At 41.4% G+C, this 25413-nt stretch overlaps 1 protein-coding gene across 1 annotated transcript in view; it reads left to right on the top strand.

The window, feature by feature from the left end:
* LOC308217789 (ethanolaminephosphotransferase 1-like) overlaps nt 1-25055 on the top strand; it is a gene marked incomplete at both ends in the record, with an annotated part of 52189 nt that extends 27134 nt beyond the window's left edge. The window contains 6 exons of the mRNA XM_080611140.1: nt 678-946; nt 6756-6864; nt 18597-18645; nt 20763-20943; nt 23673-23855; nt 24990-25055. Of these exons, the coding sequence (XP_080467266.1) occupies nt 678-946; nt 6756-6864; nt 18597-18645; nt 20763-20943; nt 23673-23855; nt 24990-25055 (857 nt within the window). The remainder of the gene's footprint in view (nt 1-677; nt 947-6755; nt 6865-18596; nt 18646-20762; nt 20944-23672; nt 23856-24989) is intronic.
* Between the last annotated feature and the right edge of the window lie 358 nt (nt 25056-25413).

The raw sequence follows: 25413 nt of genomic DNA, 5'->3' as shown, positions 1-25413 counted from the left end.
TGCGGCCTCACCAGAACTAGTACAGGGGGATGATCACTTCCCTGACCCTGCTGGCCACACTGTTTCTAATACAGGCCAGGATGCTATTAGCCTTCTTGGGCACCTGGGCACCCTGCTGGCTCTTGTATCCTAAGATTTCACCCAAAAGACTCTTTAAAACATCTTATGTAGGTACACACACAAACACATTTTGTGACATTTCGTGTTTGAGGATGCCACGTAACAGTTAGTCATGGAGGCATTTAGCATCAGGCAACCTAAATGCCTTAGTGATACTACTCCATAAGTGGTCTGAAGTCTCAGAGGATCCACAACACCAATAGATGGGCAAGAAGTCCTATGGACACTTTTCAGTGCTTTCATTGAGAAACGGATCATAGGGACTGACATTAAAGTCTTTAAAGATCCTTGGGGACAAGTAATTATGAATGTCTTTCTAAAGCACGCAAAGAAGGTGGCATTTAGTTTAAGAGTGAAGGTAAGGACAGAAAAATCATTTGACAACTGAAGCAAATATTTTACAAGCAATCCTAACATGTTGATATTTGAAGCCACAGTTGTGCTTCAGTTTGCTGTCTTTGATGTATTTTTCCCATATGTTATATATGGCAGTAGTGAAGTGTATCTTTTTGTTGTAATCTAACTCTTTATTTCTTTTCCTTTCCCGATCCTTCTAGATTCCATAGATGGGAAACATGCTCGAAGGACTCAGTCCAGCACTCCTCTGGGAGAATTATTTGACCACGGGCTGGATAGCTGGGCTACCTCCATTTTTGTGCTTTCTTTTTTTTCTGTCTGTTCCCGGGACAATGGGAAGAGTGGAATTTCTGTATATACAATGTATATATATTTAAGCATTGTCTTGTTTAACTTTATGTGTTCACACTGGGAGAAATATAACACAGGAGTTCTTTTCCTTCCTTGGGGATATGACATAAGCCAAGTGGTAAGTATTTATCATTCCTGCTTTGGTTTTATTTTTTTTTTTAACTGTGTTAGTGTTTTCATAATACTACAGAAATAGAAAAACAGAGCTCAAGGCAAATATATTTGGCCAAAAATTTGTATGCGAAATAGCATAACCCTAAAAGTAGTTCAGAAATATTTCCAGCATTTGCAAGGAAGAGATGCTCTAAAGCAAATCGTCAGCATCAGAGATTCATTGCCTTTCAGGAAAGAAAAGGCTTGCAGCAAGCCTAGCAGTCAGATATGCTCACGAGAATGTCATTTCACTACATTTGATTTGTGGTATTAACGAAAATTATTGTTCTGTCTGAAGCCAGTGATTTTCCCACCAGCACTGTGTACTGAGACAGTATGTGAATTAGTTCAGGTAGTATTTATTAATAGTAATTATGCAGCTATACAACACTAGACCTTCTCAGTTCTACCTCTTCCATCAGATGTGGTGATGGAAGCAGCATTGTACCTATACAGCTAGCATTAACTGTTGTCAAATGAGTTTTACCCTTGGAAAAAAAGTAAGTAATACCATTAGAGGTTTCCACTCTAGGAATGGCATTCAGTAATGTGAATTACATATCAGCCCACAGCCAGCCCCTATCTGAGTTCTTGACTGGCTTACAGCCCTGCTTTGAGGTGGCCCTCTTCAGAAACATGCCAGGGTACCATGGTGAGTGGTGGCCTCAGTGCAGAAATGAGCAGCAGCAGTAACAAGCTCAGTGCACTGCCAAGGGCCTAGCACTGGGATTTCTGGGCTGGCTTGTGTTTCTTAGATAGCCAGGTTCTTGGAGCCTGAGAAGCACAATCCCTGTCTTCTGATCTTCCTGTCACAGGCATAGGATGAAAGGTACAGCCAAATATATATATAATTGAAAATAAGTTTGACAGATATTCAAATATGTGCTTTAGTGGAAATATAGTATTTAAATTAATGGCTGCAGATGTATTGCTGTAAACATAATCAGGATCCAGTGGTTTGAGAACAACTCTGAGATGGTGGTCCAGCTGTGGTGCATCTGTTTCGTCCCCTACAAAATAGGTCCTGGGAGAAGAAGTTGGCTCAGGACTAGGACATTAGGCAGCCAGCTGGTCTGCAAGATTCAGCCATGTCTGTGTAAGGTTTCTTAGTGAAGTTCTTCCAGCAGGAGAGGAACAGCTATGTTCAAACCTATTTCACTTGCTGCTCAGATGATCACTGTAGATGTACGTGTGAATGTTTAGAAAGCTCTTTTAGATGGCTACAGCATCCGAACGATATTCGTAGTTAAATGTGGGAGTGGGTATCAATTAGTGGAGCAGTACTGTTAACTGTTGTCAGTGCCTTTTCATGACCTATGCCTCTGTCACTGGTTTCCCATCTGGGAAATGATGGTAGTAACGTTTCCTTGCCTGACAGATTTGTGGTGAGGCTGGATTTCAGAAAGTTTGCAAACTGCTTTGATTAACTTGGATGCAAGGTGCTAACAAGTGCTGTTTCCTGTCCCCCTTTGATACTGAATTGCTGTCTCACATGCTCATTTCTAGTAACTTCTTTGATGATTTGCTTACACTCTAAATGATAAGGATATAAATGTAAGGATTTTTTTGACGCACAATCAGCAGCAGCGGTGGAAGACAGTGCTGCTGAAATGTCTGTATGTCAGTTTACCCACCTGTGAAAATCAGCTTTTGTAGTTGTGATTGCTTAGGAACAAAGAAAAGACAGGACTTGTAGATCAAGGTAGTATTTTTTCCATTAATCCAAACTACATTTCATGCATACCAGAAAGTTTGGATTTTTTTCAGCTGTACTCACCAGTCTAGTAAAAGATCTTAATTCCCCTACAAAAATTGCCTTGCTCTTGTTTTGTAAGGGGCAAGACAATACAATCATTCAGCAAATTTTGTATGATGCACCCACTATTAAAGGTAGCTCTTCATCTCCAGCTACTTGGAGGTGATGAGGTTGCTGAGGACCTAAGCAAATGGCTGATGTGAGTAAGAAATGTAATGTTTCCCTTGCTGTTTTTTTCCCTGCCACTTACCTGCCAGATACTGCCACAGCCACATTCAGAGACAGAGAGAGTGGAAGCACTCACAAGCTGCTTTCAGACTGATTCCCAGCGTTTAGTTCACTGTTTCCTCTGTGGCATTCCTAGCTGAATTGCTGCACAAATGCGCCTCTCTGATCTGTCTTGAATAACTTCACCAACAACATGATGCTATCACATTGGCATGTCAGACATTCAGGTAATCTAGTCCTCTGCTTCTGCTTTTAAATTTGATGGTAGCCAGGAACTTTGGACTTTGTTATCACCACAAAGGTCAGGAAATACAGTAATTAGTATAAGCGTGCAAACAGATAACTGTTGACCTTAATGAAAGCATTACTGGCATGTAGCTCCCAGGACACCGCTGCTGAGTCAGCCCCACTGCATGTAAACACTCACTGGCTCTGTGTTAACTGCGATGTTAGAAGAGCTGCTGTTCCCCATGAAAAAATACCTCATTGTAGACAAAGAAATCCATGGGGTTTATGCAGATCACAGTTTTCTGCAAGTTGATGGCTCATCAGAATTGGTCACCTAATTACGGTAGCTGGGCTGTAATTGGCACTCCAATTAGCTTTGATTACAGTAGACAGCTGTTTATAGGAAGCTGCGGTTTGTAAACTTGAAAAATGGCTGTAGTGTGTCTGAGAGATGCTTGGTCAGAGGAATGCTTTGTTTGTGCATTCAGAATCAAAGAGGAGGTGTTCACAGCAGTGAAAACTCTTCCCTTCTCTCCTCCCTCCAGCACAAGGAGCTACCTTGTGCCAGCCCCTCTGTGGGCAGAAAAAGATGCCAGAGAGGAGCCTCTTTACACCATCTACACACTTTTCATACACCTTAGAGTAAGCACACCTATTAAAACCCCCAAAAGTCATGAAGAGAAGTCTATAAAAGAAACCTTTGCTATGTTCTGTGAGAAATTCTCAGATGCATCTTGTGAAAACAAACATTTGTTGCCCAGGGAGGTTGTGAATGCTCCATCCTTGTTGGTGTTCAAGGCCAGGTTGTATGAGGCCTTGGGTGGCATGGTTTAGTATGAGGTGTCCCTGCCCATGGCAGGGGGGTTGGAACTAGATGATCTTAAGGTCCTTTCCAACCCTGACTATTCTATGATTCTATGATTCTATGATTTTTACTTTGTCACAAGCCCAACCAAAGAAAGCTAATACCTAAAGACAAAACTTTCCAGATAAAATGAAATTTCAGGCTTCCTGACATATGGTCATTTTCACAGACAGTTTGAGCACCGTGTTAATGGAAAACATTTCAACACCTGAGCAATTAATACTATTGGAATACACTTGTGAAATTGACTATTACAGTAAAATTAAAGTAGGGTTTTTTTTGTTTTGTTTCTTTTTTTGTGAAATCATACAAAATTTAAAAGCACAGCTAGAATATTTTTTCAAAAAGATGAAAAAATGTTTGATTTTGAACGTGTGGTACATCATACAGCATCCTCAATGTACCTGTGTGTAAAACAGAAATGAAAAATCATTAGGAAGAAGAAAAAATACAGAATTTTCCCAGTGCCACATTAAAGAAGTATTCTGAATTTACAGAGGGACAAATGTGATTATATTACTGTGATTTACAGAACTGTGACAAGGTAGGGAGCCACTGCTCAGAAGCCAGGTGTCCTGTTGTTCAGCCATACGAAATGGCCTACGAATTAACAGATTTTTATCTGCATAAGTACTCCTCCTCCTCATAGATAAGGCCTTGGCAAGCCAGAGATTTTCCTGGTCAGATGCTGCAGTTGAATCCAAGATTGTATATGTCTGGCACTACCTTACTATATGGTCCTGACTTGTATTTAATTTGGACTTGCCATTTTGCAAAAGGTTGCAATTATTTTTACTTACTAAAGACTACATTTGCATCTGAAAAGTAGTAAAGCCGATCTATGCCAGAGAGAGGAGTGAAAAATTACTCAATTGCTAATATAGCTTAGATCAAGGGGCACAGCCATCTTCCAGCTTTGTAAAGAAGGTCTTTGGGACTGCCTCAGTGAAGTCAAAGTTACAACTCCTTCAAAAAGAACACACCAAAAATTTGAAGCCAATGAGTGTTTTTTCATACCCTACCTCTCTTAAATCAGAGGCAATCTTAACCTGTGAGTACTGCATCACCAAATCCCAGGGCAGGGGATTTCCCCGAGAGCCTGTTGCATCAATGTTCCTGTTCCTAGAGGTGTGCTGACATCTGACAGGGATACTCATGACTGCACTGCCAAAAGTACTGACTGTAATAACGGATAATATCGAAGTTCCTCTTTTATCACTTGCCAAAAAAGTCTGTTCAGAATTCAACTTGTGAGGGTAAATTCAGGCTCCATTAGAACCAGCTGGAGTTTTGCCATCAACTTTGATGGGGCCAGGATTCCATCCATCATGTCTTATGCATAACATAATGTAATTTCTGCAGAAAGCCAAATGGTAGCTCTGCTGTAGTCAGTTGCAAAACACATTATACACGTCCTTCATTTAGACCAAAATCTGACTCATTGTCTTCAATGGCCCAAGATGTAACTCTCATACTAGTGCTTCTCCATTGCTGATCTGTTGTGCTGCTTGTTCTTGCACAAGTGAATCAAACATCCAACTCTGAAATGCCAATTCAAGGAAAGCTCTTGAAGAGCTACACACTGATAGGCAAGAATCTTGAATTTAGATACAGAGAAGCAAGTGATGTCAAATATAGTAATATATATATGTAATAAGGAGTTCGAGCAACATCAGTGTTTGCTACTAATCAGTGATCTCAAGCAGCTGGTTATCTAAAAAGGAGATTTTCAATGTATCTTTAAATTAAAGTGGGTGGCCTGGGCTAAGCCAAGGAACAGGTTTCAAGGTAGAACATGGTCCCTTGAGGACATGGGATTAAGGGTACAAGGGCTTGGGAACCACTGTAGCACAATCACTACTGCATTTGAATGTTACAGAGCTAAAATGACAAGATTTCACCAATTTGTGCTATGAATTGTATGAGGCGCTACACGTAATACAATGTAAAAAGTATTGCCATAGGAACTGTAGGGTTTTGACTGCATTAAGATTGCTGACCTCAGCTGTTTCACAGAAATATCTCTGAAAAGAGAGTAAGAATTTCATTCACATCTCTGCTGAAACTGGTGGCACTTCAGTGAAACTCGGGAGTCTTATGTATGAGCCCTTTCACTCCTAATGATGTTTGACTAAGTGTTTCTTTTTGTGTCCTGTAATGATATTATCTGTAAAACAAATTAAATATCAGGGAAGGCTTCAGCTCACTCCCCTTTTTATTTATACATATTCAATTAATTATTACTATTTCAGGTGAGCTCAGGTTTTTTTTTCCTCTCTCAGTTATTCTGATATGATCAGTTCAGGGGGCTGAGCTGCAAGAATAACCACATTGCCAATTCTGAAGTCTGTATGCAGATACAAGGAAGTGTATGTACACTGGGGAGACCTGGCATTAAGAAGGGATTTAGGAATTTTTGTGTTTTGAAAAAGTAAGTCCGTAATATTTACCAAATGCAAACAGATGCACACATTGCAGGGGAATTACGCACTTTCCCCATGTTTCATATGTTTTAAATAACTCTGTTTGTGACCCTGAAAGCTGCTTCACTGCTTAGAAGTACGTGTTTTGGAATGGCAGCATAAGATCCTGTATTGTGGAGACAGGAGGAAAATAACAGCTTGTATTAAGACGATAAGCTAAATTCTGTGCCTTTAGAAGTAAAAGATTAAAACTACATTATCTTTTTTTCTACAGGTATTAATAGCAGCATATCTGCTCACAGGTTCTGTTGGTGTGGAAGTCTGGCACAAGCCTCTTCTCTTTGGTTTTTACATTACAGATGCATTAGTGATCTTACTTATAGGTAAGTGTCCAAATCCATGCAAAACTGTACTGCTTTTTAATTATTTTGACAATATATTTCTTCTATTTCCTTCTTTTCCTTTTGTAAGTGTTGGTTAGTCTAAAAAGCCCACATGAATGGGGCTGATTTAAAAGACTAAAACTGGAAAACTTTAAAAAAGTAGATAATTTTGGAAACATTTTTCCTCACTGAATTACTAACTGTTACACATAAATAATACAAAAAATATTCCTTATCTGGAACATGTCACTCACATTTACATATATTATAAGTTTAATGTTTTGGCCTGCAGCACAGTATGCTCCAAAACATTATAGATAGAAGGAATAAAGACATTGTTAAATAGTCTTATAAGGCACAAAAGTAAATCTGAAAAGAACCAGGTGAATTCTAAGCTCTTCTTCAGACTTACTTTCAGAACAGAAGTGATGCATTTTTCATACACAGCAATAGTCTATTTGCTCATCATCTGATACTGCCTGTGTAGTTTTAAATAAGCATTGAACATTTTTCAACTGCTGTAGCTAGACTGAGAATGAGAGCAGTTACATTTTAATGAGTTAAAACCATACCAGTCTTAGCTAAAAATGTGTGTGTGCAAAATGGCTTTGGTGTGCTGCTTGTAAGGTGAATAAATTAGCATGTAAATTTGAGGGATTTTTATGTAAGCATGCAAGTGATGAGAAGAGGAAACAAAAAACTCCTGTTTGACAGAGTTTAGACTTACATCCCAAGAAGCTTCTTCAGTCCTGGAGCCAAATGGAGAACTTGGATATAGGTGCCCACCCAATGCTGGCACTAAGAGACATCTGAGCATTTCAGGGGGGACATTTGAATCCACTGCATTGACATGTGCTCTCAACACCCTTTATCGTGGTGAGGTCTTCAGCAGAGACTGCCTCCAGCCTCAGCAGTGCTTCCTAGAATTCCCATATTGGAAAGGACCCTGCATTTAGGCTGTGCTTTCTAATGAGTACAAATGTCAAAGGACATAGTTTTGCAGACCTTTGCGCTTTACCCAGAGTAAAACTGACCCTGTGTAACCAAGGGTATTGTATAGTCTTTTTGTTGTCAGGCCTGTTTTAGGCGCTTTGAGGAAAAGAAGGAAAGAACGTGGGAGTAAAACAGTGGTTGCCTTTTCAGTAGTCTATGATTTATTCAGCTTGTCAGAGGTGTAGCTATAACATGCCCTCTGGTGGCTGGCAGGGCAGATGGATGGGAAGTGATTTGTGCTCTTGAAGGAGCATCACAAGTTCAAGAGAGGTGGATGTTGGCTTGCCCACAGGCCTGCGATGGCATGATGTGCTAGCATGGGCAAGTCCACCACACACACTTGTTCTGTGCTACACGCGTGGCTGCTTTTGTTCCTGTCACTAAGGCACATGACAGCCAGTTCAGTGAGTACACTGATGGCTTCCCTTGTGCTTGGGAAGCCATGGGTGAAGGTTTAATTCAAACTGCTCAACATATTGGGAAGGTCTGTGGTAGGGAAGCATGTCAATGTCATCAAATCTGCAGAAGTGAGCATCCTTTTTCATATTCTACCAAAACCAGCTGCAAAGCAAGGTTTGATGGACTATTCCATTAGCATTAGAAAGAAGTACTGCTTCCGTCTCCTGTGGTTCACTTGCATGAATGGAACTGTGAGCAGAGAATTGAGTATTTCTTCCAGCATTGTCCTCAGCAGTGTAGGCATAAGTAAGAGCCAAAATATTTATTTTAAAACACACTCTCACACTCTCTCCACAATGCCATTAACAGGGCCACTCTTGCAGCTCAATTATAGCTAAATATGGGCTTAAAGTATGCAAGAAATGATCTTGCTTGACTCTACATTACAGAACTGTCACAGTGCATGGTAAATCTCTTAAAAACAGACACTAAATTTAAATATTAAAAAAAAGTAGAGAATCCTTCCACTGAGGATCATGCTGATCCAGAAGGCACAGGTTTGAATCTCAGTTCAGCAACAGCAGTTATTGTTGGATAAGCTGTATGCAGTGAATATGGATATATAAAGTTTTTGGAAGCTTGCAGTAAATTGCAGGACTCCACTGTGATTGCAGGAAAAGTGTTGATGTAACCTATGCTAAGCAGACAGGAAGATGAAATTATTCTCTCTCCCTTAGAGAGGCTGCAGCAAGTATGTCTTGCTCAGCCAGATCCATTTGTATCAGAAAGCCCCCTCTCTGGCATGCTCAGTTAAATGCCTCTGTGGCTAGTTAAAAAACAAAGTGATGTAGTGGGCCCCTGATGCTTTTTATGAGTTAGTTTCCCAGGACCTTGAGACGAGCCATTAAACTGTAACTGGCTATCCTTAACCATCTGATGGCATTTAGTAGTCACTAGTGGTCCTTCTAACAATGAACCTGTGGCTGCTCCATCAATACTTGGCATTCATTTCACTCTTTTACTGTTCTGCACACAACAGGAGTTCAGCTGCTGAGCCGTCACTTCTCCAAGAACAGCTGGGCTTTAGCTAGTACCTTCTGTAGTGGAAAGGCATCCAAACGAGATGCACAAGAGTGGAGGTTTTCAGACATCTTTCCAAGAGTTTCTGGGGAAAAAAAAAACATCAAACAGGAAGACTAACCCACGTATAACCTAAGGATGAACTCTGCAAATGCACCTCCTTCAAGGAAGCTGTGGTGTCACCAGGTGACCCTCACTCCCCGAAAATAATGGACTTTTTATCAGGTGCCAGACCACACAAAGATATACATAAAAGTGCAGCAATGGCAGTGTTTAGATTAGATGTTTTAAGAAAGCCTCCCAAGAGAGAGCTTTACATATGTCCCTGGGAACTCTCTAACACACTGTGAACACCTGTAGGGAGGCCATGTCTCCGGCTGCTGAGCAGAGATCTTGGAGGACTCCCCTGTGAATCAGAGGAACTTCTGCATAGTATTTTATGGGAACTTTTCACTTGTTCACTGTAATTTTCACAGGCAGTGAATGCAATTCCATCCTGCAGCTCCAAAACACACACCTAGCTGGACCCCAAACAAATAAGGAAGGCCATTTTCCTGTTTCCAGACTGCGTTGTCCTGACTGCTAGACAGACATGCCTTTTCTCTTAGCGCAAAAGCAGCCAGACCTTTCTAAAGTGATGTGCCTGTGTGCTCAGCTGGAACTAATTACTTCTGCTCTCAGAAAGGCTCCTGTGGATGACACTCCAAAAGCTCTCTTGGGGTTTAACCACAGTTGTCCCATAGCATTATCTGGCTAACTAGGGTCCCTTCAAAGGGCAGCACTGGGGTGAGAGCTATCATTTATTTTCACCCCTCCAGGGTATCCTGAATGCCTAGCATTCCTTGTCACTGTGCCATCAGGTTGAGAGCAATATAAAATATTTACAATAAGCATTTTAAAACAGTCAATTCCTCACATAAAGTCTGTGGTGCTATAGACTTTATAATAAGGTTTTCACTGACAGGTAAACATCAGTAGCTCAGGGAACAGCATTACTACTGATGATGGTTTCTGTCTCACATTGCAATTAAATGAACTCTAATAGGTACATGTTCTGAATGAAGCATTTCCCATTCTTAGGACATTCATACTTGCTCTCTATGAGATAGATTTTATAATGTCTAATAAAATTTGAGTTCAGGCTGCAATCCTTTCCTCACTAGAGACATTTATATATTTGGTTTCCTCTACCTGACTGTTCATTTCCATACAACTTACTGAAAATTTCTTTCAGTTCATTAAATTTATTCAGAATTGACCAGAGGGCTCGGAAGTTATGATGGCGTGCACATAAACAAGCATGTTCATGTGTCAAAATGTCAGCTTTCTTAGGAAGCCAGGTTGGAAAAGGGACTCCTGGATGCACAGAAAGATTCCTGCTCCTCATCAGTATTACTTGCAACCACAAGAATAATCATTGTGGGTACAGGACCAATAAGGTGTGAACCAAAAATGTTGTGCTTCGTCAGTGCGTGGCACATGGGGCAGACAGTTCTGTGATCCAGAGGTGGTGGCACATTTGAGTCCACTCCGTCTGGCTACTGATGCCTGTGGCAAAGCTGAAGCTGATTTTCAGAGTGCAGGTTTGAACATGAAATGCGAATGGAGTACTAACGTCTGTCAGAGAGCTGAAACTTGAACTTTCTTCTGGAGATGGGGCCAAAGCAGTCAGAATTTTTTCCTGTGATGTGAATTGGATTGGGTTCTGAGCTGACTTTTGCAGAGTGTGTGCTCCTTGAGGTTCACTCCTTCTCCGAGCTATTGAAGTATATAAAACAAGGAATAAACACATAAATGAAAACATAAAAGCAGCAAAAAACTAATGATGAGACCAACCCACAGGATTTGAAACATGCCAAGTACTTAAATTCCTCCATAATAGGAAAGCACAGTTAATCCATCTAAACTAGTGCCCTGTCCTTACGCTGTTCTACAGCCTATGTATCAGAGTAGGACACAGAAGTCCTTGCAGTGAGTAGTTATACAGCAGCCTGCCTTTTTATCAGTGTCAGAAAATGTTTAGGAGGCCACAGTCAAATTATAAATTGTTTCTGTCCCATATGGATGAAGTCATTCTGTAGTGATTTCCCATAGTTCCCATTGCAAAGCAGCTGATGGTTCTGCCTTACTGATGGATAGTTGAATGATTAAATGTTAAGTGATACGTTTTCAAAATGCTATCACTCCGACAGGCTTTGACTAGCCTGGTTTGAAAAGTGTGGTTAAAGTGAGTTGGCTTCTGTGTGTCTGTCACCAATTTAACATTTATTAAAGCATTGTTGTGACAGATTGTATGAGACTTCATTGAAGTAGAGGGCGTGAAATACTCACCTGTCACTTGAGATATATATAAAAAGTGGTTGAGGTCATGTTTGGAGTAACTCATCCGAACCAGTCAGAACAATAAACCCAGAAAACCAGAGCGCTGAAGGCCGGAGGCAGAGCAGTGTCACGGGATACTAATGACAAGTGGGAATGGGCTTGGTGGTGTTATCTGTGAGGAGTCATGTCATGGGGGCCGGGAGCCCCAGAAGAGTCAAACAAGGGGGCCCACATGGTGGAAGTACTTCTGGAAGCTAGCCTGGGCTTTTCAGATAAAGGCACTGATTCTCTGGTGCTCAATTCTTGCTGTGCCCCCCAAAAAAGAGAATGATGTGTACATGCTGTGTGAACACAACTACATCAAAGATGCAAACTAATTTCTCAGTCTATACTAAATCATTCCAAATGTTAATTGTTAGCTTACAGCTCAGTTCAAGTGAGATAAATGCACTATGTGCTTCCTGAGACACTGAAAATAAGCTATAAAATCAACAGGCAGGATAAACCTATCCATTTACAGACTTCATAGTCAAGAAGTAGCCTAGATGCTAAACATACATCAGCTTTGTGCCTGAAGACACTGCTTATGTTTACACTGGGTTCTTAATCCTTGTAAAATCATTTCATATTGTGTAGATCTCTTTGGGTGTATTTTTCGTCTGTCCTACAATTGCTTAATGTATTCAGACTTCACAGGCTCGATTAAGTCTGATGATTATATGCTAATTTTCTAAGCTTTTTTTTTTCAATTACTAAGTGGTTCAAATTTTGCCCTTTTATATAATAGTAAAGCATCATTTTATATTTAGTGGACAGCTCAATATGCAATTATCTGTTTGCACAGCCAATTAAAAGAGTTGTCTTCTCAAGACATGCCTGAGAAACATCACACTGTTCCATAAAAACCTGCTGTTGAAGTTACAAGTGCTTCTGAGTGTTCACCTTTCAATGAAGCTTGCTTCCAGGCACTGCTCAGTGTGCTAAACATTCAGTGTGTTAAGATATTTTCATGTGTCTAGTGGCTCTGAATGTGGAAGAAATTAGAAATGGGAAAAGCATTTAAAGATTTTTTTCCAAGCTAAATTGAGACCTAAATCTTGGGGTTTTTTTTTTTGATTTTTTTTTTTTTTTTTTGTCTAGTGGCTAAGAAAGATAAATGATAACATCCCTTTTCTTTAAAGGAAGCATTGACTATAATGACTTATTAACCTAGAGACAGGAAGACCAAGCAGTATGAAGTTTAACCATGCCAAGTGCAAGGTCCTACAGCTGGGTCGGAGCAATCCCAGGCACAGCTACAGGTTGGGCAGAGAAGAGATTCAGAGCAGCCCTGCAGAGAAGGACTTGGAGGTGTTGGTTGATGAGAAAATGAACATGAGCCGGCTTCAGTGTGAGCTCGCAGCCCAGAAAGCCAACTGTATCCTGGGCTGCATCAAAAGGAGCGTGACCAGCAGGTCAAAGGAGGTGATCCTGCCCCTCTGTTCTGCTCTCGGGAGACCTCACTTGGAGTATTGTGTGCAGTTCTGGTGTCCTCAACATGAAAAGGACATGGAACTGTTGGAACAAGTCCAGAGGAGGGCCACGAGGATGATCAGGGGACTGGAGCACCTCTCGTATGATGAGAGGCTGAGAAAGTTGGGGCTGTTGAGCCTGGAGAAGAGAAGGCTGCGTGGAGACCTCCTAGCAGCCTTCCAGTATCTGAAGGGGGCCTACAAGGATGCTGGGGAGGGACTCTTCATCAGGGACTGTAGTGACAGGACAAGGGGTAATGGGTTGAAACTTAAACAGGGGAAGTTTAGATTGGATCTAAGGAAGAAATTCTTTACTGAGAGGGTGGTGAGGCCCTGGAATGGGTTGCCCAGGGAGGTTGTGAATGCTCCATCCCTGGTGGTGTTCAAGGCCAGGTTGTACGAGGCCTTGGGTGACATGGTTTAGTGTGAGGTGTCCCTGCCCATGGCAGGGAGGTTGGAACTAGATGATCTCAAGGTCCTTTCCAACCCTAACTATTCTATGATTCTATGATTCTATAACCGAAGAAGGCTACGTGAAGGTGTGGGCAATTAAAGAACAAAAGAGGAGGGTTATGGTATTTCATTTGCAGGTTGAAATGCAACTGCAACTGCCTACAGTTAAAGAGCTGATTTTTACTGAGCTCAGCTTCTGCAGTATGCCCTGGACAAGGTCTGTGCAGACCTCTTCACTGCCTCCCAAATGGGAGGAATGCACTGGGCAATCTTTTTTTTGGGGGGAGCACAGCAGGGATTGAAGGGTTCTTTCCTGAATGAATTTCCATGTTTCCATTGTGGTGTTCACTTGAAACTGCATCTCTTTATTGCACTGTTTCATTTTGGACTTTTAACTATAAGGAAGAACCAATTCTTAACAGGAACATCTCAACAATGTTCTAAGGATGGCTCACTTGTCAGGAACCTAACAACAAATGCAACGTATGATAGCAAAGGTGTGGAGAAGATAAACAGCTAGGGTAAACATTGTCCTTTCTTTGAAGCAGTATAATCTGTTTGAACATAGTGGTTTAGGTGTCTTAGCTACTTTCTTGGAGCTGCTTCTTTATGTAGTGGTGTTTACAGCCTGTGAAGTTTGGTGTATTCAGCAATGTGGGTACCTGCAGCAGGCTTCCTACCTTTGTCTGAATGCCAGTGTGGGGCTGTTCTCTTAATTACTGAAATAGAATTTTTTAGAATTGACAGTGGTGTCACCAGCTCATTCCTGGCCTTACTGTCTCTTTCTTTACAATGAGCAAGTCTGTGTTTTGCACAAATGGCCTAAGTTAACTCAGGTACATCAGCTACACAAAGCAATTGCAGTGTGTCACAGAAACAACCTGACTATCTTCATTAACCATGCCAAGTGCAAGGTCCTACACCTGGGTCAGAGCAATCCCAGGCACAGCTACAGGTTGGGCAGAGAAGAGATTCAGAGCAGCCCTGCAGAGAAGGACTTGGAGGTGTTGGTTGATGAGAAAATGAACATGAGCCGGCTTCAGTGTGCGCTCGCAGCCCAGAAAGCCAACCGTGTCCTGGGCTGCATCAAGAGGAGCGTGACCAGCGGGTCGAAAGAGCTGATCCTGCCCCTCTACTCTGCTCTCGGGAGACCTCACTTGGAGTATTGTGTGCAGTTCTGGTGTCCTCAGCATAAAAAGGACATGGAACTGTTGGAACAAGTCCAGAGGAGGGCCACGAGGATGATCAGGGGACTGGAGCACCTCTCGTATGGAGACAGGCTGAGAAAGTTGGGGCTGTTCAGCCTGAAGAAGAGAAGGCTGCGTGGAGACCTCCTAGCAGCCTTCCAGTATCTGAAGGGGGCCTACAAGGATGCTGGGGATGGACTATTCATCAGGGACTGCAGTGACAGGACAAGGGGTAATGGGTTCAAACTTAAACAGGGGAAGTTTAGATTGGATCTAAGGAAGAAATTCTTTACTGAGAGAGTGGTGAGGCACTGGAATGGGTTGCCCAGGGAGGTTGTGAATGCTCCATCCCTGGTGGTGTTCAAGGCCAGGTTGTACGAGGCCTTGGGTGACATGGTTTAGTGTGAGGTGTCCCTGCCCATGGCAGGGAGGTTGGAACTAGATGATTCTTTTGGTCCTTTGCAAACCTAACTATTCTATGATTCTATGATTCTACTAGCCTTTCAGCTTAGTTACATGTCGGTTTAAGATGCCCTCATATAACTGAACTTAAATACATTACTGTTAGTCAGGACTTACACAGGGAACAAATTGTACTGTGGTATCCATCACATGCTAGTGTTGCGGGGTTTTATTTTTAAATCACTCAACACAACATCCTACCATTTTAGAACTGAATTTGAAATTACCCAATGGGTCTAAAGGTGTCACTAAAATTGATGGCAATTACCTATTTTGATCCCTTTTACACACGTGTGTATATATATATATATGCATGTCTGTGTATGTGTGTGTATGTATCTGTGTGTTTCTGCATATATAGGTTTAGAAAACAAGATAATGCCTTTATTCCTGACATGTCTCTAATGCTGAATTCCTGAATGCATTGGGGTTTGGGTTTTGTTGTTAGTTTCTTTGTCTGTTTGTTTAATATGTACAAAATAAGAGCTTTGCAAATTCTTATTTCTCTGAAAAGGGAGTCAAGATAGTGCAAGGCAAGGGACTGATAACAGGATTGTACCTAAATCCAAGGATTTGGGCTTGATACCTTCAGCCCAGTGTGACACAACAATTCCCTGTATCTGTGCCACCCATCTGTGCTTTAGTATTTCTGCCTTTAATACAGGCCTGTCTTCTTACTGTTGGGTTTCAGAAGGTAAATCAGCTGAAAATGGGAAAATATTAAAGGAGGAATTAAAAACTACTGGAAGAGCAGTAGTAGTTTGAATAATGCTTAAGAAGTTCCATTTTCTGTAATGTCTTAAAAACGTCTAATGCACTAAACTTGATTTCTTAATGATTAAAAAAAAAATAATGTGCTTTTTGGGACTTAGAAAAGAACCAAAAAAACTCCATCATCATCATCACTCGGGCAGAGACAGCAATGGGTTTGCTTTCCAGGCTGCACCTTTTGTTCCCCAGACAAGAAGGGAATGGCAGCAATGCGGAAGCCGCAGTTTAGCTCCTGGGCACAATGGGATCCTTAATGCCAATTAAAGGCAGACTTAATGACTACCAAAAGCAGCCCCCAAGCCAGGCCTCCTTAGCTAAAAAAAGATGGGAAAGCAACATGTTGTAGGAAACGATGGAATTTTGAAAGTCCCATTAGAAACAGGGGAACACCCTTCGGTTTCCCTCCTGCATCGGCAGCACTCACTCTGCTAACAGAGAAGCCATATAAAGATACAGAGGAGTAACTGGTGCAACTGCCCCATTCTGAAAGTGGCTTTTAGCTTACTGGGGGATTGTTTGTGGTCAGTGTGTTATTTCTGACTAAAATGGCACTTCATAAAAAGAACAAATTGTTGGCAGCCACTGCTCTTTGAATTCTATTTCTATTTCTAGTCTCTATTTCTGTTCCTCTCAGTTGCTTTTCTCCTAACAAATCAAACTTCAGGATTGCAGCAGGAAATTTAGATTTAACCTCAAGAGTCAATGTTTTGTCTCATGTCTGCTCTAATGTGATGCAGATGTTGGAACTGCTGTACGTAACTCAAGATTTTATTGAACTGGCCCTCCCTGCCTAATAGGAAACATAGCTAACCGGGGTGCACATTAAACACAGATCACTCGGAAGGTACTGAGCATGGGAATTTGAGAAATATAGCTACAAAATTCTTTGGATATTCCTTCAGTTGCACATCCTTCAGCTGTTGGATAAGGAGTTTCTGTCATGGTAAAGCATCAGTGTTCTTTATCTTACTTGTTTTAAAAAGCAAAACCAGGAAGTAAAAATGCGATACCTGAAAGTGTTTACAGGCTGGATATTCTTTTTTTCCTCCCAATTCTTTGATTCCTTCTCTTTAAAAGGCAAACAGAAAAAAATGGAGAAGTGGATGATCTCTTGTATCCCTTTTTACTGCTCCTGTTTTCCAACAACCCTCATCTCCACTATTCTTGCCTCTTTTTTTTGAGTTTTCCTTCTCCTGAGTTGCCAGCGTGCCCAGGGCACGCTGAACACTTGGGTACGTCTTTGATGAGGACTGAATGGCAAACACTGACATTTCTCAAGACTCTGCTATGCCATGTCAGCCCCAGTGCAAAGTCCTCTGAAATGAGTTCTTTCCTCTATTAGTTCTTATTTTTCCTTATTTCCAATAATTGTTTCTAATAATGAGATTAAAGTTTGCTACTTTTCTATACAAACAGTGCACTATGTTTCTTAAATGAGATTTTTTTAAGGTAAAACCAGAAGGTTTACAACATCAGAGCGCTTTACTTGCCCATAACAAAATAGGAATTCTGTATTAACGTAGTGCACCAAAACAATCCTCATGTCTTTTACTATAAAAGCCGGGCACAAATATGTTACTTAGAGCAATTTCCAAGCAACAAAGAGACCAGGGAAAAGCTCTTAATACACAGAAAATAGGAAAAAAACACAAACCAGAGTTCTGCATAGAAACAGAGATTAAGATATGATAAGAAAAAATACATGTCTTATATATCTTTTCACCCAGTTAGGCTGACTGATACTGTGGCTTTTTTGTTTAAACCTTGCACTTCCACTTCTTGCTGGAGGACTTCTTTGACCCTTAGGTGGACCAATGTGAGTGTCAGACAGGGTGCAACTGGGTCTTAAGGCAGCTCTACGGCTGCTGGCAGCTGTACTGGTAATACCAACCCTGATGCAGATAGACACAGTGCTAGCAAAGGCGAGTTCCTTCTCCTTTGTGGGTTAAAGCTGAGCTCCAGAAAGGTCACAGCTGTATTAAAATAACGTAGTAAACCCCCTCACTCATTCATATGATGGCTGTATCACAGAAATTAACTCATTTCAGCTGCTGTATCAGCAAAGCAGATCTTTAATTGAACCTTACTATATTGAACTATAAACCTGTTCTTTCCCCAGTAATGTGGGCAGCTCTATTTGAGGTTAATTGCCTTTATATATTCCATTGCAAGGTTTTTGGTGGGGTTTCTTTCCTATATGAACAGAGAGCAGCTTATGCAAAATGGGGTTATGCTGTTCCTTGGGCCCAGCAGAGGAACCTGTCTGACAAATAATTGATCCTACCTACTAACTACATCAGAATTAAAAAACTGTCACTCATTACTCAGGAAAACCAGTACCAGCTACTATTTCTAGCAGCTAACTTCTGGAAGAATGAGGAGGGTTTCATTATTGCCTAAAGCCTCCAAACTCAGTTTGTATCCCGTAATGAGTACAGGAATACCGAGGCATTTTTCAAATAGCACGCTAATTCTGTTACCATATGAGAAAGCTCTGAGGTGATCAGTGTAGCAGAACTGTCTCTCATTACATATCAATCTTTTTCTCTTCCAGGTTTCAGTTTATTTCTTTCATTTCCACAAACACTATACAACATTTACAGGTAAGTGAATCAACATTAAATGAATTCTATCCCCTCCCATTTAATTACATATATTTACTGGTTTCCTCACTTGAGAAATAAATGTAATGCTTGAAGTAGCCTAGCTTCTTTCAGCCAGATGCTGTCATGATAATGTAGTAAAAGGGTTTTGGTCATTTTTTTTGTACCTGACTGGTTTCTTTTCCATGTTTGTAACTCCTTTTCCCTTGACTTGCCATTCTCCAGGCAGTCTCACACTGATGAAAGCTCTGTAGTTACAATCAATCCATTTTATTTGCAGTCAAATGTGACTTCAACTTCTACCTGTGCTAGGTGAAATTCTGTACCTGACCACCCTGCACTCCACGAGCTACTTGCTTGTCTTCCAGACCCTTCTGTAAAACTCTCCTCTGTATGAAGTCTGCACATAATTGCCATCAGATACAAGTTAGGCAGGTGGCAAGCTGTGATTATATCTCAGTGCTGGCACCTAGGAGTTTTATACATGGCTAGTTTATACTCTGATGGCTTATTTTTATTAATGCTGCCTGCATTGCACTAATACTTGCTAGCTCATTTCCCTCATCTGTCACATCAGGTCTCTCAGGTCCTAAGTGTCCTGGAGGAGGGACTGTCACTGCCTGTCGTCAGGAATTAGTGGAAATTAATATGAAGATTTAAATTTTAGAGAGACTATAAGACAATAACACATCACTCCTACACAGCCCTTTTCACGTTGCAGCACTTGGTGTAGTTAATAAAAACATGAATTACCCCATTAAGGGGCAGGAAGAGTGGAGAGCCAGGAGATGTGGGGCAGGAAAGGCTGAGGACTGGCAGAAAGGCTGAGCAGCAGTAGGAGGGGGCTGGTGACCAGTGGTGCAAGGCACTCTGGTTCAGGGAAGACTGGGAGAAGGAGGGAAACACCTTGGGCATGGCAGTCCCTGGCAGTAGCAGCATTTTACCAGGTGAGCATTTAGTATTTGCTTTCTCTCATGTCAGGACTTCTTAGTGTTTTCCTTTTCAAGTCATCATTTGACACAGTTTCTCTCAGCCCTTCTGGTGGGTTTATGATTCCTCTGAACAGAAAAGCACAGTAATTTTAAACATCCGGTCAGGTTTGTTTAAAGGATGCACACACAAGCTGTTTGGTGATGAGGGATATGGGTTTTCCAGTCATCTCCTCAGTTTCCTCATCTTGCTGCCTGTTCTCAGTTGTTATCAGAAGAATATTCTTTTTTGGAGTGAGAAAGATATGAACTGGTTTTTTTTGTCTAGATGTTTCTATAAATACAAGTGTTCAGAGATTTCAAACAGGACATTTCCTAGTATACAGAATTGCTCTTCTGAGCTATTTCTATGAAGAAATGGTTCAATGGTAGTGACTTTTAATAAATTAAACCTCCTACTCCTTTTATAATCTCTCAGTGAGTTTTGCCTGAGTGAAAAAGATGCAAGATACACAAAACAGCCATTGATCTTAGAGTTATCTTTTTCCTAGCTGACAAAAAATAGCCATTTACTGCCTTTAATAGTACTGCCTTTAGAAGACAGCTTAAAATAGCCAAGAAAACACAATGAATCATAAATTTTCCTGTACTCTAATTAGTAAAAAAAGCCTCCCCTTTAGGCTACACTTTGGCAACACTACAGGATTGTCTGGCAGCATCACCTGAAGATCTAAACAGCAGCAACGTGTGTCAGCCACGTGCTTGACTCTGTTGCCACTGAAAACATGGGGCATATTGAGGGAAGTAATTCAGTGTTTCATGTCAGAAGTTTCATCCTCTAAAAAGATATATTTTGAATTCACAGCAAGCCTGTGTGCTGTGCATTTGGATGACAACTACAACAGGGTACTGCAGCTCACTTTGTGTTAAGCTTAGTGGTCCGTTGCCAGGCAATGATGAGTGTGTGGAGCTGACCAGAAGCTATGTGAATAAACCAATATAATTTTACTCCAGAAACAACTGTTACTTGAGCATCCTACAGTTTCTCAGAAAATACCTGGGTATGCAGCACATCTGCACAGAGAGTTGTTGTGCTGCAAGATGAATTCTTGGGCTGACTTTAGTTCCTGTGCGGAAATAGAACGGATACATTTTCTTACTCCATAAAGCCATTGTATTTATTTACAGAGCACATTTGAAGAAAACACTGAGGAATAACTCATTGTATGAAGGACTCCTACCTCTTGTGTCACCTCTGTTGCTGTTCATGCTTCTTACAGTCTGGGTGGCTTTATCTCCAGTCGACATATTAGCAAAGCAACCAAGATTGTTTTTATGGATGGTTGGGGTTGCTTTCTCAAACGTTATTGTAAGTATGTTAGTGGTGGTGGCATTACTTAGAGACTGCTTTCTACTTTTATGTGAACAAAGAGAAGGAAACAGAAACTGTAGCTAAAACTGAGCAGAATCATACAGTTCTTCTACCTCTGAGTAGACTGCAGTTTATTAGGCAGTAAGTGTAATGCATATTCCTTAGGGCTTGTTTTTTTTCTTTTACTAAAACATCTATTGCAGTATTAGAGGCTCATGTGAATTAAAGGTGTGTGTGTTAGCTGAAATTTTCAACATTTTAGAAGCAAGCGTTAAAAATGTATGGGTGTTAGTTGGGATTCATAGCATTTTAAAAATTAAAACCAAGCCTGTATTTCCTTTCACTTCCTCCGATCCCTTATACATGTTTCCTCCAGTACCAGAGTAAGGCATAGCAATGCTTTTCTTCTCCATGATAGTCTAATACTGGGTTTCCATTATCTGTTCTGTAGACTACAAATTGCAAGATGCTCAGACTTTGAGATTAACTCATAGAGCAAGTCTCAGAAATATCCAGGTCTGAGCAAATCACCACAGCATAACTGTCACAGCTCCCACTTAGGAAGCCCTCAGGGGCACATGTTTGGGTCCAGGAGGAGGGGATGTAGGGGGTAAGTAAGTCCTGCAAAGAGGACCTTCAGCCATCACCGCAGCAGGAGCACAGTGGATGACATGGTAGCTGGCTGACGAGCTGGAACAGCTCAGACACAGGAGATACTTCGTTAGGAGCCTCCCAGGGGGAGATGGTAAGAGAGAAGACACTAAGGATCTACAGGAAGCACAAACCACAGCTGCTGGAGGTTTAAATTCAGCACAGCCAGGATAGCATTGCAAACGATAGGTGAGGTAGATGGAAAAGTGCATCCCATCCCAAGGGCATAGTCCCGTAGCCTTACCTTTTCTTTCCAGTCTGCCTCTCCAGACTCCCGTGCTTTCATCTCCTAATGCTGTTTTTGCCTCATTTGTAGTGTCAGTCAGTGCTTCAGGACCAGGGGGAATAAGGAATTGAGGGAGGAGCACAGAGTATAGTGCCATTTTGCAGTTCTGTGATACACTGAAGGTGAACTGCTCCAAATACTAATCAGCAATTGAACTGAGTATTGTACTTCACGTGGTGCAATAATGGTTAAAAAAAACCGTAAACTCCAGCCTCTGGGTGGGTGCAATTATGCAGCCAGAAAAATTCCAGTGTATAGATTGCTTTAGCAATTCCTGACACCCCCTGCAGTGATTCCCAAAGGACTCATAAAACAAGTATTATTAAAAAAAACCCCAAAATACTGATAACGCCTTGTAAGAAGAACTATTGACACCAGGTACCAATGCTCACTTCTTGCATTACTGAAAGGTAATCATGTTTTTATGGCTTATCTTTACATTCTTCAGCTTCCACAGCACAAACAGTAAAGACAGGATTTTTTTGTCTATGGTCAGACTCCTGCTGCTGTCACAGGGTTTCAGGCACTGCACAGGAATGAATGAATGATTTTTCACTCTTCTACAGCTTTCAGAAAACGTAAAATCTATTTTTAACCACATTTAAAATTTAAGTGAAACTTAAATTGATAAAATGTTTCACGTGTGTCTAAATACCTTTTTGTTTTTTTGGTAAAGGGCGTTTTGTACATGAGACACATTTCTTAAGGAGTCTAAACCAGGTAAAACACCCACGTGTGCTTAACTGGTTTTAAAAATGTGAACTTAGACAGAGTTAATCTTATTACGTTTCAAGAATTCAGTAAAATTAAGCTAATTGCTTTCAGTTAAACCATGCACCATATATTGTGTTCATTTGTTTTCTGCTTTTCTGAATGGGATCCCTTTCTCTGGGCCCCCAGCTCTATCTCCAGGGAGTCCACTGCCATGATTGAGCCAAGAAAATGATGGTTTAGTACATGAAGGAGTGTTAGAAAAGAAAACCAGGATTTTAAAGTGGCATATATTACCTTCCCTCCCTTCTATAGAATGAATCAGAATGTATTTCTGTCACACCATCTCATTGAAATACCAATACACTCTCCCCGTGATTAAGTGGTGGCACATTTGACTTGGGATCACAACTTCATGAGCCTGTATGGAAGCACGAGGTAGCATACAAATTCCCTTTCTGTAAAGATGCGTTCCAGCTTATAAAACGAAGCGTGCCAAAACACTGTCTCCAGGAAAGAAGTGTGTATGTTAAATTATTTGTAATTAAGTCCTTTAAGACTCTGGGGGGATACCTTAGGGCAGCCTTCCACTACCTAAAGAGGGCATACAAGAAAGCTAGAGAGGGACTTCTTACAAGGCATGTCGTGACAGGACAAGGGAGAACAGATTTAAACTGGAAGAGGGTAGATTTAGATTAGATATTAGGAAGAAATTCTTCCCTGTGAGGGTGATGAGGCACAGGCACAGGTTGCCCAGAGAAGCTGTGGCTGCCCCATTCCTGGCAGTGTTCAAGGCCAGGTTGAATGGAGCTCTGAGCAACCTGGTCTAGTGTGATGTGCCCATGGCAGGAGATTGGAACTGGATGATCTTTAAGGTCCCCTCCAATCCAAACCAATCTGTGATTCTATGATGACCCACAGTGAGGCACAGAGGTGTATCTATAGTAGTTTTCTCACCAGAAACAAGCCCCATTTTGAACTCCAGCTTTATTTTCCTCTTATCAGAAGCAACCTGGAGAGAAAACAGATGTGCTTTTGCCTAGATCCTGGGCTAACCCAGTGCTCTTTGTTCCGACAGTGCAAGGTGATCATCTGCCAGATGAGCAGCACCCAGCCAGAGCTTTTCCACTGGTTCCTTTTCCCGCTGGCACTGGTGGTCTATGCAGCCATCTCCGGGCTGCTGGGCTGGATGGAAGAAGCCGTGCTCATTGTGTTCACTGTGCTGGTCACGGCTGCCCATGTGCACTATGGGGTCTGTGTGGTGAGTGGCTATGGGAGAACTGCACTGAGGTGGGGAGAAAGATGGGGTCTGGGAATGGTTTCTGTCTAGCTGATACAGTGATGTGGGAGTCTGGATGCTGTTATGGTTGGATTGTTTTTAACATGTATTGTTTTGTTTAGTCTAAGGTTTAAAAGTCACTTTACTGCAGGCAGTGCCTTCTCACACATGCAGAAACTTCAGTGACTTGCATTATTCCAGTGTAGCCGACTGGTTTTGGCTTTAAACCCATCACAATCAGAATATTTTTGGGCTGGTTTTTATGCAGTGGTTGACTCATGTGGCATGAATGATCGCACCTCTTTTTTCCCTTTCTTCTTCCTGAGATTATTTTACTGAAAAAATAGGAAGGTAAAATGCCAAGTGCCATAAATAGAATTAATAAAATCAGGTTAACTTTGCTTTGACTCTGCAAGCAAAATAGTTGTCCCAATTTCTAATCTTTTATCGGCCCTCTCTTAGCATCTCTCAGGCTGGAGATATGAATGAGACATTTGGTCTTAGCAGTGCATTTCTGTGCCTGCTAGATATCAGTTTTGTCATTTATTGTCATCTGAATTACTGCTTAAACTACTTTTCCCTCAGATAATGCCCTCTTTTTTAAAGAGTATTGTCAAGCTGTCCTTAGGAAAGTGTCTTCATGGAGGGTTTGCTTTTAGATGAAACACGTTGCATGGGAAAGGTCTCATTTCGCAGGAAGTTTGTCAGCATTTTTTAATTTAAGATACATCTCTGGGATGTAAGGATTTTTCTTTGAAAGAAGCCCTTTTTTAGCAGACATCAGCATCATTGTAGATTTTACCTCAGTATCAATACAGACCAGGAGGTGGAGGTCAGAACAGATACACCTGGTCAAAATTCACTACTGACTGAGGTGGCCTAGCTCCATCACAGTTTATGTCATCTGTGAATCTGGTCCATAGCGACTTAACTTCCCATCAGTGTGCTGCAAGAGAAATGTAAAGACCACAGCTCTTTGTAGGTCCCTATGTACTTGAAGGGCTCCAGGTATGCAAGAAATGTGGTTGGGTTCTCCTCTTTCTGACCAGGAGAAGAGAGATGGTGAATTGTGAAGCATATCAAAACTGGTTGCTGATCTCTGCAATTCCTCTTTAGGGAAGGCAGCTGAGTGAGCACTTGAACATTTACATCTTTTCCCTGAAGAAACGTGTCCAGGAGTGAACACCTGTACAATGATCAGACTGTAATACTTGACAAGGAGATTTGCAACTCTTCTGATGTGATACATAGTTGGAATTAATCTGATTAAAATAACCAAAGAATAGATACATCCGGGTATCTGAACCACTGCGACAACGAGCTATGCAGCAAGATGCTTCATCTCAGAGGAAGGTTCCTGTCCAGCAGAGAAGTGTTTACCAAGTTCTTCTGCTGCCAATATTCTCTTTAGCAATGTTGTGTTACTACCCTCTCTGAAGCTTTTGTCTTCCTCCTCCTTGCCACTGTGTCCAAAGTCCTGGATGAATCCATGTCAGGTTCCATGAGATCCTTGATGGTTTATAACCAGCACTGTTTTTCC

The sequence above is a fragment of the Psittacula echo genome (assembly GCF_963264785.1).
Source record: "Psittacula echo genome assembly, chromosome: 2".
Lineage (NCBI taxonomy): Eukaryota > Metazoa > Chordata > Aves > Psittaciformes > Psittacidae > Psittacula > Psittacula echo.
Note: the sequence above shows the minus strand (reverse complement) of the source record. Positions and strands in the feature narration are given on the sequence as shown.